The sequence below is a fragment of the Marmota marmota genome, unplaced genomic scaffold, assembly GCF_001458135.2.
Source record: "Marmota marmota marmota unplaced genomic scaffold, marMar, whole genome shotgun sequence".
In the NCBI taxonomy this organism is placed as follows: domain Eukaryota; kingdom Metazoa; phylum Chordata; class Mammalia; order Rodentia; family Sciuridae; genus Marmota; species Marmota marmota.
The window spans coordinates 2,333,746-2,350,032 of NW_026000082.1; the positions used below are offsets into that span (position 1 = coordinate 2,333,746).

General features: G+C 36.1%; 1 protein-coding gene across 1 annotated transcript in view; it reads right to left on the minus strand.

Moving 5' to 3' along the window:
- Raver2 (ribonucleoprotein, PTB binding 2) overlaps positions 1-16,287 on the minus strand; it is a 95,817-nt gene that overhangs the window by 20,642 nt on the left and 58,888 nt on the right. Inside the window, exons 6-9 of the mRNA XM_048815235.1 lie at positions 4,866-4,951; positions 3,039-3,143; positions 2,767-2,878; positions 522-778 (exon numbers count right to left, since the gene is read on the minus strand). Coding sequence (XP_048671192.1) covers positions 522-778; positions 2,767-2,878; positions 3,039-3,143; positions 4,866-4,951 — 560 coding nt within the window. The remainder of the gene's footprint in view (positions 1-521; positions 779-2,766; positions 2,879-3,038; positions 3,144-4,865; positions 4,952-16,287) is intronic.

Here is a 16,287-nt window from a genome sequence, read left to right on the forward strand (position 1 = left end):
TTTTAAAGCCATTTTTTAGCACATACTTTTCAAAACAGCAAATAGTCATAAAATAAAAAAATTCATATTGACAATATTTTACAATAACAGCATTAAAAATTCATTTTACAAAAATCAAAATTATTTTACTTATAGGCAAACTGGCAAATAATTAAGCATAGTACCAAATGTCAGCCGGCATAATTTATTAAAAAGAGGGATTTTTGTTTGTTTCTTTACAATAAAATGGTAGTTTCAAAAGAGTGCAATGCTTTCTTCAATTTTGAGGCATAAATGCAAGCTACTGAAAATCATTTCACTGACAAGGCAATTATCTAGTTTGTCATCCCTATGTAAATACTTTAGGCATATTATTAACCTCCTTTCAAGTTTGAAAATGACTGGTTTATCCAAGTTCATAAATTTATCACCTATAAAATAACCATAACTTAGAACACTCTAGTATTAGAAACATTTCATTGCAGATGCAATATGAGGGGAACACACACACAAACACGCCTGTGTCCTGGCCCCGAGCTCACCTCCGGGCCTTTTGGCTGACTCTGCTGCTGCTTATGGTGTCCCGTCAACAAGCCTCCAACAGCAAGATTTGGAAAGCTCTGAAGGTAAGGCTGTGACCCTGAGAAATTTCCTTCTGCTATTCCCACGGAAGCGGTCTGTTTCTCCTGAGTATTCCCCAACCCTGACCCAGCTTGTCCAACAGTGTGCTGATTTGGGAAGAAAGGCAACATGCCCATTCCAGCTGTGATGGTTGTTTGAGTTGGCATCAGATTAGATGCTGCAGTGAACACAAATGCAAAAAAGCTGTAGTTAGACAAGATTTATTCCCAACTGTCCTTTGGATTTTATCACTTTTGGGGGGCAAAAAATGGAGAATCCTATTTCATGCTTATCAAAGAACTGTTAAATTCAAAAGGTGAGGTTGGAAGTTATAAATTGCTAGATTCCTTTATGAAAAAAACACAAACCTAGAAGAGAAGTTAATGTGAGCTGGGTAGAGTGGTGCATGCCAGTAGTCCCAGCTATTTGGGAGGCTGAGGTTAGAGAATCACTTGAGTACAGAAGTTCAAGACCAGCCTGAGTGACATAGCAAGATCCTATCCCACCTCAAAAAAGAAAAAAAAAAAAAAGTAATAATGCTTTTCTTATTTTCAACAACTTCTAAGATAATCTCAATAATATTTTAATTGTATTTTAGAAGTTCATATTCTTTTTGGCATGTAAGTTATATCAGTATTATTATTTTTTGTATTGGGCATTTAACCCAGGAGCACTTCACCTCTGAGCCATACCCCCAGCCCTTTTTATTTTTGAGACAGGGTCTCCCTAAGTTGCTTAGGGCCTCGCTTAGTTGCTGAGGCTGGCCTCAAACTTGTGATCCTCTTGCCTCAACCTTCCAAGTTGCAGGATGTGTGTGCCACTATGCCCAGCTTATCAGTACTTTTAAAAAAAATGTCAGTCACTGCAATTTATCTGCTTTCGTGTTTGAAGAGAACAAAAGTCTTGAGTCAAAAAGCTCTTGGACACTTTTAGAGTGAACCCCATAAGTCTGGTCAGCTGGCTTGCAACAGCTAATGAGAACCAATTGTGCATCTCTCTTTGCAACTGAATTCATTGTCTTCACATCTGTAATCTGAAATCAGCCATGGCTGGAGGGCTCACAAACAGAAATCTACAAATGACTCCAACCAAGACTTCTTTTTTAAACTTAGAGAGTTTGTTAAACACCATCATACCACTAATTGGTTGGTTTATTTTACTAAACGTTTAGAGATGGATACTTTGGGTTTTCTATGTTTGTTTGTTTTGGTCAGTACATTGGTTCTTCTAACTTTTAACAGTATATTTATTTGGATACTGAATTTTCCATGTTCTTAGAGCAGTACATGCTATAGCAAATGGCTTATTATTTAACTTAATACAAGCAGTAAACATTTGCATAAGCTTTTAGTCAAAGAAAATTTAATTTTTTAGAAGGACAGACACTGTCATACAAAAAAAAATTTTTTATTTCTAACTTAATTTTTGCCTGGTCATTTTCAATAGGCAGAACTGACTTAGTAATTTGGTCCTATGACTAGTTGATTTTATGTTCAAAAGGCTAAATGTGCTCTCTATACTTAATTAACTTTTAAATTATTAGCAGTCCTTTGTTTTTAGTCAGCATATTTACGCATAACTAAATTTTCAATTAAGCTTCAAACTGAAAGCACCTTTCCAAATCACATTTTTAAAAAATTGGGTATAACACCAGGCTATTGCTTTTCTAAATATTTATCTATATATTCATGTGCTCAGAAGTACACAGAACACATATCATACTTTTCTGTAAGTACTAATTTGAAGATACTTTTTAAAAGTAAAACAAATAAACTTTACATTCTAAGTACTAGATATTCCTTTTGTAAAAAACTAAGGGCTTCTTATCCAGGCAAAAATTAAATGGATACATGTGTAATGTGCTGTCTGCTCAGTGGGCAGCATGTCAATCTCAAATAGATCTATGTCTTCCCCTCATACTGCTGTGAACCTGCATGAAATATTAAAGCAAATCCAACAAGGATCGTCTTATCTTGGCATGGAAGCAAGCCCATCAATAACTCATTAATATTAAAATTAAAAAGTCAAGAAGGTTCTTAAAATTTCAAATGACTGAATAAAACTCAAATTTGACCTTCCTGTAAATAAAAGTAGAATACAGGTAAACTACATTTCAATCTCAAGTCTGACTGTTTACTGACTTCTCCATAAGTACACGCCATTTACTTTTATGGGCTTCTCCATGATGTCCCAACTCCGTTTTCAAGGGAAGTGCTGCTCCTATTCCAAGTGCAGTTTGAAGTACCATAGCTGGGGGTTCTCCAAGTAAGCCAGGTTTCTACAAAAGAAGGAGAGAAATAAGATTTTGCTCATGGCAGAAAGATATAACTTAATAAAAAAAAAATACACACATGAAATTTCACAAGCAATCTGCTCAACAGGCCAGTTCTACAAAAGGAATGAACCTATTTTAGAAGAAAAAAAAATGCCAGACTTACATTATTAGCATGGATAGTCTCAGACTTCATTAACTGTTGCTGTGTCAGGGGTACATGAGAAAGATTCTGAAGGAATAAGTTAGAAGTATTACCCATAACTGAGCTCTGTGGAATGATAAAAACACTTGGTTAGTTTACTCTTGAAAAGCAATTTGTTGTAGAACTCAGTTCATCTTCAAGTTCAGTTCTTGAGCTCATCAGAGTAAAAGCAACTCCTTCTTAAAATAATATTCTACTTCACAACTTCAGGCAATAGTAATTCTTTTAATGGTACAGAAGAGGTGACCATGTGGTTATGAGACAAATTCCATATCCTTTCCCTCTTCATCCTCCTCTTCTCCACTCTTTCTGAATTTAATGACAGTGATATTATATTTGTTTATTTATTTAATCATTTACTCAACAAATATTCATCGAACAGCTATGTGTCAAGTACCGCGCTACACGGTGAGAAATACAGTATCATCTACGTTCATGGATCATATAGTCCCCTGAGGAAGGGAGACTTTATAAAAACACATAGAATTACAAATAGTAAGTATATGAGGAAAAAATAATTGGTGAACCAACAGTGGAAGAATTTGATTTAGACGGGACAATCCAAGGAAGGTTTTCTTGAGGAACCACCTCTTGTGCTGTAATCTGAAGGTGCATCAATGACTGGGTGAAGTCGCAGGTGGTTAGGAGGGGAGCACTCCAGGCACAGTGGGAGTAAAGACCTCAGTGGGAGAAATAAGGTCCTTGAGGATAGCAAATACATGGAGCGTGAGACAAGAGGGCTGGCTTGTACAGGCCTTAAAGGCAAGATCAAGCATTTTGGGCCTTTCTCCAAAAGTGAAGAGAATATTATCAATACTCTGAACTCCCCCTCTCATATCACTCTTTACACTTTATTGAAATCCACTGTTCAACATTTGTTTCCCCACAGTTTGTTCTTTTGTGTTACTGAGGATGAACCCAAGGTTCTGCGCATGACGAGCAAGCGCTCTGCCACTGAGCTCCATCCCCAGCCACAAGTGTCTGAAATTCTGTAGCCACAGAGACTACTGATGATTTCTGTGACGCTATAGCTGCAATGATGAACAGTGTCTAGGACACACGTGTTAGATTCTCAATAATACAGGCCAAGTGAATGAATGAATGAAGACCCTACAAGGTACTATGTTAGACTCTGAGGACCAAAAATTTTAAATGGGCCTTTCCTTTAAAAAGCTGTATTTAGGACCACACATTCATTCATTTGCCTTATATCAATCCTCTATTATATATTAGCTTTGATTTGTAACTGAGGTTCTGTATCTTTAAATACCACCTGAAACTGAGTAATGTTTATGTCCAATATTGTGGATAGATAGATAGATACACACACATATCTATATCTACAAGTTAAAATACTTACCTGTAAAAAGAAAAATATTCTTTACTCTCATATACATAATGAACTATTTTTATGACATTAAGTTTTAAGAATTAAGAGTTATTGTCCACTTGTTTTTCTCTATAGATATTTTTTTTGAGCAAGGGGCACATAAAAAGTCTTGTTTTGTTTACAGATCTATTATCTAGCAAAAATATGTCTCAAATATATCTCTTCTCTTCTTCATGCCTTGCAAATAGGAATATGTTAATTAATTAGGTTAACTGGAGCTGCATTAATTAGGTTAATTGGATCTGGTAGGATTATTAAGTTATGATTGTAAGTAACTATAATTATTAAGGATTTTCTTCTAAAACAAAATACTCAACTTCTTGAGTTTTTAAATGTTAACAACCAATGAAATATATTCACTCCATTTGATCTTCTGATACTCCATGCTATTTATGTACCTGGTGTGCTTTATTCAAGTGTAGAAATGCAGGGGAGATGGGTGAGTTCATCAGATGAGGCAAGCTGTGAGGGGTTCCAAGCACTGCTTTAAGAAAATAAAAATAAAAATTTAACTGTATAATATACAAAATTAAATATAAGACAAGCTCCAGAAGGGGTAAATGAATATTTCTTTAAAGTTTTAACAAATTCATTGACAGCTTAAGGATATACTGACTTTATCATTGGTCAAAAGTGACAGGTCCATTTCTGTGATTCAAACTTTGAACTTGCTTTAAAATCCCTACAGCTTCTATCTGGATTATAAAACACCAAACCTGGGCTTACGCTTCTCTAGCACTTGGTGCAAAAAAACTAATTCCATCTTTTAATAAGTATAGTACTAAATGAACCCACATTATTTGCTCAGTGTTTATTAGGTGTTTGGAAAATTTTGTCAGAGGGTGGGAGGAGATAAGTTACTGCGGCTGGCTTTGAACTTGTGATCCTCCTGGCTCAATCTCCCGAGCTGCTAGGATTACAGGTGTGCATCACCATGCCTGGCTGCAATTTTGTTTTTAAAAATCTTATGTAAAATGCTACTGAGAAATAATATAAGTACACAAAACTTTTATACTATAAAAACAAAAGACACATCAAAACTATGTAAGAGATAAAAGGAATAAATAGTAACCGTAGTCTTTATCAAGTCTAAGAGCCCACATGCCAGGGTGCTCTTTAGTACTCTAGAGCTATAGCTAGAGATTTCAACACTTCCTCCTGTCTTTTTCATAGTCACTATATTTTGTTGTAAATGAAATGTATTTACATTCCATTAATGTATTTACATTAAAATATATTTTAATGTATTTTACTTCTTTTAGTTCATTTTACTAAACACAGTAGCTCCCCGTTCATAATAAAAGCAAAAACCAAAATAAAAACAACCTGAAAACACATGTAGCATTATACAGATTTAATGCAATTCCTGTTAAAATCCCAATGACATTTTTCATAGAAATAGAAAAAGCAGTTGTGAAATTTTTTCGGAAAAATAAGAGACCCAGAATAGCTAAAGCAATCCTTATCAAGAAAAGTGAAGCAGGAGGCATTACTATACCAGATCTTAAACTATACTACAGAGCTATAGTAACAAAAATGGCATGGTATTGGCACCAAAATAGACTTGTAGACCAATGGTACTGGATAGAGGACAGAGACAAACCCACATAAATACGGTTATATAATTCTAGAAAAGGGTGTCAAAAACATTCACCAGAGAAAAGATAGCCTATTTAATAAATTGTGCTGGCAAAACTGGAAATCCATATGTAGCAAAATGAAATTAAACCTCTCTCTCTCACCCTGCACAAAAATCAACTCAAAGTGGATCAAAGACTTAGGCACTAGAACAGAGACCTTGCACCTAACATAAGAAAAAATAGGCCCAAATCTTCACCACATCAGCCTAGGATCTAACTTCCTTAACAAGACTGCTAAAGCACAAGAACTAAAATCAAGAATCAACATATGGGATGGATTCAAATTAAAAAGCTTCTTCTCAGCAAAAGAAACAATTAATAATGTGAGGAGAGAGATTGGGAGAAAATCTTAACTACATTCATTAATAAAGCATTAATTTCTAGGATATATAAAGAAGAACTCAAAAAACTTAACACAAAACATAACCCAATCAGTAAATGGGATAAGAAGAAGAAATACAATTGATCAACAAATACATGAAAAAGTGTGCAACATCTCTAGTAATTACAGAAATGCAAATTGAAACCATTCTAAGACTGCATCTCAAGTCAGTCAGAATGGCAATCATCAAGAATACAGGCAACAATAAATGTTGGCGAGGATGTGGGAGAAAAAGATACATTCACACATTGCTGGTAGAATTGTAAATTGGTGCAACCACTATGGAAGGCAGTATGGAGATTCCTCAGACAACTAGGAATGGAACCACCATTTGACTCAGCTATCTCACTCCTTGATTTATATCCAAAGGACTTAAAATCAGCACACTTCAGTAATGCTGCCATGTCAACATTTATAGCAGCTCAATTCACAATAGCTAGACTATGGAGCCAACTTAGGTGTCCCTCAATAGATGAATGGATAAAGAAAATGTGGTATACATACTCAATGGAATATTACTCAGCTTTAAAGAAGAGTTCAATTATGGCATTTGCCAGTAAATGGTTGGAGTTGGAGAACATCATGCTAAGTGAATAAGCCAATCCCACAAAACCAAAGGCCAAATGTTTTCTCTAATGTGCAGATGCTAATTCACAAAAGAAGAAGAACGTTACCTTAGATTAGGTAGTGAAGTGATGGGAAGGAAGGGGAGGGGATGTGGGCATAGGAAAGATAGTAAAATGAAACAGACATTATTATTTATGTATATATGTGACTATATGACCAATATGATTCTGCAACATGTACACAGAAAAATGAGAAACTATATCTTATCTATGAATGATATATCAAAGTGCATAAATGCATTCTACTGTCATGTATATTAATTAAAACAAATTAAAAATTTAAAAAAGGGAAAAATAAGTTGGACCTTATCATAATAAAAAATTTTGTTCTTCAAAAGGCATTGTTAATAAAAAGATAACACAGAGTGGGAGAAAGTATTTGCAAACCACATTTCCAACAGAATACTTGTATTTAAAATAAAAAAGGAAAACTTACAATTAAATAAGACAACAACTCAATTTTAAAATATGCAAAGCACTTGAAAGAATGTCACCAAAGAAGATATAGATGGCAAATTAGCACCATAAATGATGCTCAAAAGAGTCAAATAGGTATTCAAGTAAAAACCATAATAAGATAGCATTTATACACCCAATAGAAGCTGGGCATAGTGGTGCACATCTGTACTCCCAGGAACTCTAGAGGCTGAGGCAGAAGGATTGCAAATTCAAGCCAGCCTCAACAAGTTGGCAAGGCCCTGTCTCAAAATATATAAAGGGGGACTGGCTCTAGCTCAGCGGTTCCTTCGACAGAAAGCTTACAAAATATATAAAGGGCTGGGGATGTAGCACAGTGATAGAGCACCCTGAATTCTGTCCTCAATACTGGAAAGAAAGGAAGGGAAGGAGGGAGGGAGGGAGGGAAGAAGGGAGGAAGGAAGGAAGGAAGGAAGGANCTTTATTTTTATGTGGTGCTGAGGATGGAATCTGGGTCCCGCCCATGCTAGGCGAGCGCTCCACCACTGAGCCACAATGCCAGCCCCAGTTTTTTAAAACTTAAACATACATCTGTTATATGACTCAGATCCAAGAGAAATAACAGTTATTCAAGAGAAATAAAAACGTAAGTCTACAAAAAATCTAGTACACAGATATCCTCAGCAATTCTATTGAAAATGAACCCAAACTAGAAATGATCTAAATGTTCAAGTCAATTAATCAGCAAATTATGAAATGGAATACTGTTGAATGATAAAGGGAATTAATTATTATTAATACATGCAGTACAGAATCTCAAAATAGCAAGTTTGAGAGATATACTATATGATTATATAGTATAATAATATATACTATATACAAATAATATATACTATATGATTCCATTTATACAAACTTCTTGAAAATACAAACTATGGTGACAGAAAGCAAATCAGCCATTCTTGGGGAGTGGGTGGAGGGTGGCTTACCAAGGAGCAAAAGGAAACTTTCAGAGGTAAAGTGAATATTCACTATTTAATTATGGTGATGATTCCATGGGTATATACATATATCCACACATATCAATTAACACACTTCAAATATGTGTACTTTAATATGCATCAGTTGTAACGCGATCGATGGTAAGCTGTTTTAAACATACAGTTTAGATGATAAATGATTACCTAATGGTTAAATTTGTAACACACACAAAGAAAGAAATCTAGAATATTCACTTTGTGTTGTATTCTTGAAGGTAGCTGAAGGATCTGTATTGAAGAGAAGATTAGTTTGGTCAGAGTAACACAGTCAAGTTGGACCTGGGGGGTGTGGGGCATGGAAATCAGCCTGATAGAAATGTGCAGAACAAATTAGACTGAAAGGAAGGGAGACTAGAAAAGTAGGAATGTCTACAAACTACATGGAACTAGCAAAGGTGCGTGTAAATTCAAGGGAAGAGTGTAAAGGAGGAGAAAGAGTTCCTAAACAAATCCCTGAGTACCTTTAACTGCAAATGACATTACAGCTCCAGGTGCTTGTGATGGACAAGACAGAGATCCCTACCTTCCATGGTAGCAAAAGAAACAGACAATAAGTAAGTAAATGCATAGTACCTATCCACTATCTGAAAAAAAAAATACAAAACTATAGTGACAGAAATAAAACAGTGAGAAAGAAGTGGCACAAAGGTAGAAAGAATTACAATTCTTTATTCCAGTTTGCTCAGACAAGTTCTGATAGAGTAGGGATCTAGTTAAGATATAGTAAAGGATACACAAATGGAATTTATTGATTAATGAGATATTTAGCTTTTCCTCAATATTGAAAACCCTCCTTGGACTGAGAGTGTAATTCCTGCTACCAGTAGAGCGCATGCTTGGCATGCAGAAGGCTCTGAGTTCAAAGTTCAGTCTCCAGCACATCCACCAAAAAAATAAAAAGAAAAAGAAAGAAAGAAAAAGAAATGTTCTGGAAATTCTCCAGCTTTGTGCATGCTTAAGTGAGGCAGGGATGTAATCCTCTTCCTTTGCCAACCCACACAAAGAAAAAGCCAGTTTTGGTGACATAATTTCTTCACCATGGTAATATTGAACATTTTACTTAAAATTGAGAAAGCACGCAACATAAGAAGCATGCTCCTGTATAGTAATATGTCGATTCAGGTAGAAAAACAGAATAGAGAATATTTAGCCTTAGATAAAGAGACAAAAATAATACTGGAGAGCTGGGGTTGTATGTGGCTCAGAAGTAGAGCGCTCACCTAGCATGCATGAGGCACTGGGTTCAAGCTTTAGGACCTCATAAAAAATTTTTTTAAAAAAAAGATATTAAAAGGAAATGATACTGGGAAGAAATTATTAAAGAGGCCCAAAGTCCAAAGGTGTGGGTAATGCTTTCTGCCAGACCCAAAAGTGTGGTATACTGTATTTCCTTAAACATTAGTAAGATCTTGAACTGTATCAATAAAATACTGAAAACAGGAACAAAATACCAACCTACAGGAGATATTTGTGTTTGTATACAGCATATTTTAGGACAACCAGAAAACCCAGATGTGATATTATCATGTATACTTTTTGCTTGTCACCTGCAGTTCCTGGCTCGTATCTCCCTCCAAGGCCACTCACAGAAACTCTAACCTTCTCCTACCTTTCTATCTTGGAGCTGGCTATGGGAAATTTTCTGACCTACCCTGTATGATAGTAGACCATAAGACCTAAGACCCCCACTTCAGGGTGATCCTTCCCCACATATGAGAGGAAAGAACGGTGCATAGAAAAGAAAAGAAGAACCTGGAGAGGCCTGGTTTCCCCACTCAGTCTTTTAGGGTTAAGATCCTAAGCTTTTTGTCCAATCACATTTCTGCACAGTTGTCCATGTTTCAATCATGCTTATGAAATGAAAAACCCCAAAGTAAAGCATTCAGAGAGTTCCTGAGTAAATGAACACACAGTCCATGTCCCTTCCCCCATACATCACCCTATGTGTCTCTTCAACTGTGTCCTTCTAGCATCCTTTATAATGAACTAATACACATAAGGCAGAAGCACAAAGACCAAGAGACAGAGACACACAGAGAAAGAAGAGAAATTCAAGATGGTGGATTAGAGGCACCGGTACTTCCCTGCTTGTCCACAAGATAGAACCAAACCAACAGGAGCGTAGTTGCTTGTTGAAGTGAGCAGCCATGAACAAGCACTGGAATTCAGCAGTGTAGATAAAGGCACCTGGAGGAAACCCAGAGACTTTGAGGAATGGAATAGTGGGAGAAACAGAGTGCCCCAGCAACAGTCGCACGGCAGCCCTTGGTAGGAGTAGAGGTGCAAGAGGGAGAGTCCCAGAGAGCTCCACTAGAACAGCATTTGGCAATTTGCAAACATGTGGTCTGAACAGATAAGGGATCTGGGAAGTGCATACAGAGCTGGCTCTGGAGAGGCTCTCTGCACTTCCCAGAGTATTCTCACTGAGCTGCAACATGGAGCCACTTTGAGAAGGGTCTTATTGTCTGAGTTTACTACCCTGGGGATCAGAGGTCCCTGAGTTTTCCTATCTTTGGGACCCTACAACGATTTTTCCTCACTGGCCTGGAGAGCCACTACCTGTGAATCAGTTTGGCCTGGGAGAGAGAGAGAGACTGTGACATACATCCACTGAGAAGTCTTCACAATGGGAAATCAGACTGTGACATAGAGGACAGTGGAAGGTGCTTTCCCTTTAAAATGAGCAGTTCGGGAAACTTGCTAAGAGTCTGGGGGAGTAAGAAAGGGCAGTGAACAGTTGCACGTGATTTAGCACAGAAGCCAAGTCTGGGGGCACCAGATTGTGGGCAGTGGATCATAAGGAACTCCCGCCTACAACCCTAGCACAGAATTTTGCAGTTCCATAGCCTCCACCCACCCACAGGGACATCCAGGGATACACTAACATTGCTCCTTCCTCAAAATGCACAGCCTCCAAAGCTCCAGAGCTTAGAGATAGCCTGCAAACACGCATCAGCACCAGGATCCCCCCACCTCACAGTCCATAGCCCAAAAGCTCTGGCTTAGCTCAAAATCGCCCATTTTTGATCCTCATGCAAGTATCTTGCCAGGGCAGAAGTTTTTATCTTTTTTATTTATACTTTTATCTTTCTTAAAAAATTTTAATTTATTTATTTTAATTAGATATATATGATGGCAGAATGCATTCTGATTCTTTTACACAATTGCAGCACAACTTTACATTTCTATGGTTGTACACATATGTGCAGTCATAAATGTACCTAGATCCTACCATCTTTCCTGCCCCATACGCCCTCCATCCCCTTTGCCCAATCAAAGTTCCTCTGTTTTTCCTCCCATTATGGATCAGCATCCACTTATCAGAGAGAACATTTGGCCTCTGGATTTGGGGGATTGGCTTACTTCGCTTAGCATGATATTCTCCAACTCCATCCATTTACCTGCAAATGCTACAATATTGGTTACACCAATTTGCAGTCCCACCAGAAATGAATGAGTGTGCCTTTTCCCCCACATCCTCGCCAACATGCTATTGTTGTCTGTTTTCTTGATAACTGCCATTCTGACTGGCATGAGATGAAATCTTAGAGAAGTTTTAATTTGCATTTTTCTAATGACTAGAGATGGTGAACATTTTTTTCATATATTTGTTGATCTGTTATATATCTTCTTTTGAGAAGTGACTGTTCAGTTATTTAGCCCATTTATTGATTGGGTTGTTCTTTTTTTTATGTTAAGTTTTTTGAGTTCTTTATATATCCTGGAGATTAGTGCTCTATTTGATGTGTGTGTGGCAAAAAAAAAATTTGCTCCTAAAATGTAGGCTCTCTCTTCACCTCATTGATTGTTTCTTTTGCTGAGAAGATGATTTTTAGTTTGAATCCATCCCATTTATTAATTCTTGATTTTATTTCTTGTGCTTTAAGAGTCTTGTTAAGGAAATCAGGGCCTAGTCCAACGTGATGAAGATTTGGGCCTACTTTTTCTTTTTCCTCTATTAGGTGCAGGATCTCTGATCTAATTCCTAGGTCATTGATACACTTTGAGTTGAGTTTTGTGAGAGATAGGGGTTTAGTTTCATTTTGCTGCATATGGATTTCCAGTTCTCCTAGCACCATTTGTTGAAGAGGCTATCTTATCTCCAATGTATGTTTTTGACTCCTTTGTCTAGTATGAGATAACTGTAATTATGTGGATTTATCTCTGTGTCTTCCATTATGTACCATTGGTTTACATGTCTATTTTGGTGCCAATACCATGCTGTTTTTGTTGCTATAGCTTTGTAGTATAGTTTTAAGTTCTGGTATTGTGATGCCTCCTGTTTCACTCTTGTTGCTAAGGATTGCTTTGGCTATTCTGGGTCTCTTATTTTTTCAAATGAATTTCATGATTGCTTTTTCTATTTCTATAAGGAATGACATTGGGATTTTAATTGGAATCACATTGAATCTGTGTAGTGTTTTGGGTAATATGGCCATTTTGACAACATTAATTTTGCCTATCAAAGAACATGGGAGATCTTTTCATCTCCTAAGGTCTTCTTCAATTTCTTTCTTTAGTGTTATATAGTCTTCATTGTAGAAGTCTTTCATCTCTTTTGTTAAGTTGATTCCCAAGAATTTTTTTTTCATGGTTATTATGAATGGGGTAGTTTTCCTAATTTCTCTTTCAAAGGATTCATCACTGATGTATAGAAATGCATTTGATTTATGGGTATTGATTTTATATCCTGCTACTTTGCTGAATTCATTTATTGATTCTAGAAGTTTTCTGGTGGAGTTATTTGGATCCTCTAAATATAGAATCATGTCATCAACAAATAATGATAGTTTGAGTTCTTCTTTTCCTATTCATATCACTTTAATTTCTTTTGTCTGTCTCATTACTCTGGCTAGAATTTCAAGGACTACATTGAATAGAAGTGGTGAAAGAGTGCATCCCTGTCTTGTTACAGTTTTTAGAGGAAATGTTTCCAATTTTTCTCCATTTGGAATGATGTTAGCTTTGGGTTTAGCATAGATAGCTTTTACAATGTTAAGGTATGCTCCTCCTATCCCTAGTTAAGTGTTTTGAAGGAGTGCTGTATTTCATCAAGTGCTTTCTCTGCATCAATTGATATACTCATATGATTCTTTAAGTCTTTTGATGTGATGAATTATATTTATTGAATTCCTTATGTTGAACCAAACTTACATCCCTAGAATAAACCCCACTTAATCATGGCGCACTATTTTTTAAATATGTTTTTGTATGAAATTTGTCAGAATTTTATTGAAAATTTTTGCATCAATGTTCATCAGGGATATTGGTCTAAAATATTCTCTCCTTGATGTGTGTCTGCTTGGTTTTGGTATCAGGATGATATTAGCTTTTTAGAATGTGTTTGGAAGGGTTCCCTCCTTTTCTATTTCATAGAGTAATTTGAGGAGTATTGGTATTAATTCTTCTTTGTAGGTCTTGTAGAATTCAGCTGTGAATCCATCTGGTCCTGGGCTTTTCTTGTTTGGCAGGCTTTTGATGGCATCTTCCTTGTTTGAAATGGATGTTTAGATTATGTCTGTCCTTTTGTCTTAGTTGGGTTGATCATATGCCTCTAGAAATTTGTCGGTGTCTTTGAGGTTTTCAATTTTACTGGAGTATAATTTTTCAAAATAGTTTCTAAATATTTTCTGTATTTCAATAGTGTCTGTCATGATATTTCCTTTTTCATCACAAATTTTAGTAATTTGAATTTTCTCTCTTTTTTAATGTAGTTCTTCTTTTCATTAGGGTGGCTAAGGGTTTGTCAGTTTCACTTAGTTTTCCAAAGAACCAGCTTTTTGTTTTGTCAATTTTTAAAATTGTTTCTTTTGTTTCAATTTCATTGATTTCTGCCCTGATTTTAATTATTTCCTGTATTCTACTACTTTTGGTGTCTGTTTGTTCCTCTTTTTCTAGGGCTTTGAAATGTAATGTCAGGTTGTTTATTTGTTGGCCTTTTCTTCTTTTAATGAATGAACTCCATGCAATGAACATTCTTCTTAGCACTGCCTTCATAGTGTCCCATAGATTTTGATAAATGGTATTAGAGTTCTTATTTATCTCTAAGAATTTTTTTTATCTCCTCGCTGATGTCTTCTGTTATCCATGCATCATTCAATAGTGTATAGTTTAGTTTCCAGGTGCTGGAGTAGCTTCTATTTTTTATTTTATCATTGATTTCTAATTTCATTCCATATGGTCAGATAGAATGCAGGGTAATATCTCTATTTTTTTTTTTTGTATTTGCTAAGACTTGTTTTATGGCATAACATATGGTCCATTTTGGAGAAGGATCCATGTGCTGGTGAGAAGAAAGTGTATTTGTTTGTTGATGCATGGAAAATTCTATATATGTCTGTTAAGTTTAACTTATTGATTGTATTATTGAGTTCTATAGTTTCTTTGTTTAGTTTTTGTTTAAAAGACCTATTCAGTGGTGAGAGAGGTGTATTAAAGTCACCCAGATTGTTGTGTTGTGGTCTATTTGGTTCTTGTAGTTGAGAAGATTTTTTTTTTAATATACATAGCTGCCCCATTGTTTGAGGCATAGATATTTATGATTGTTATATCTTGTTGATGTATGAATCCCTTAAGCAATATGAAATGTCCTTCTTTATACCTTTTCACTAGCTTTCGTTTGAAGTCCACTTTATCTGATATGAGGATGGAAGTCCCTGCTTGTTACATGGTCCAGGGTCCATGTGAGTGGTACATTTTTTCCCACCCTTTCACCTTGAGTCTCTGGATTTCTTTTCCTGTAAGATGAGTCTCTTGAAGGCAGAATACTGTTGGGTCTTTTTTTTTTTTAATCTAATATGTCAATTTATGTATTTTAATTGATGAGTTTAGACCATTCACATTCAGGGTTATTAATGAAATGTGACTTGTATTCCCAGTGATTTGGGTTTATTTTTGGTTTTTAACTTGACTTGGTTTCTCCTTTGATTAGCTCTTCCTGTAGTGTAGTCCCTCCCTGTGCTGATTTTTATTGTTGTTTTTTATTTCCTTCTCTTGGAATATTTTGCTGAGAATGCCCTGTAGTGCAGGCTTTCTCACTGTAAATTCTTTTAATTTTTGTTTATCCTGAAAGGTTTTTATTTTGTCATTAAGTGTGAAGCTTAATTTTGCTGGATATACGATTTTGTTGATGCATAGAATTTTCCATGCATCAACAAACAAATACACTTTCTTCTCAGCAGCACATGGATCCTGACCTTGGTGTTGGGTTTCTAGATCCCAGCTGGTGTCCCACAATAAATGCTACTGCAACTAAGGATGGTGGTGGCAATAGTGGAGATAACTCAAGATAGCAGCAGGGCAAACCAACTTCACAGTTAATAATCCCTAACTTCCATATCTTTTACTTATATATTAAAGAATGCCTTTACAAAAGATAGTTAAATCCAAAGTAAGTAAAAGCCAAAAACAAAAATTCTAGTAACTAGTAAAACAAGGCGATATTTGTATTTTATCGTACTTGTATATTATGATATTGTCCCTTTGTGACACTATGCTATAACCAGAATTCTTGGGAAATATTGTCCAGAACCCCTCCAGAGAAGGATATTAGAATGTGTGATCCAAAATGTGTTCATTAAACTTACCTCAACAGAGGAGATAGCGACGCAGGGATACAGCGCTGCAGTTTCTGCCAGCCGTGCAAGCACCGTACTCAGTGCTGAATTCTGGGTTCGAGACGGGGGAAGGAAGCGGTCCATCTCGGTTCTCCACAC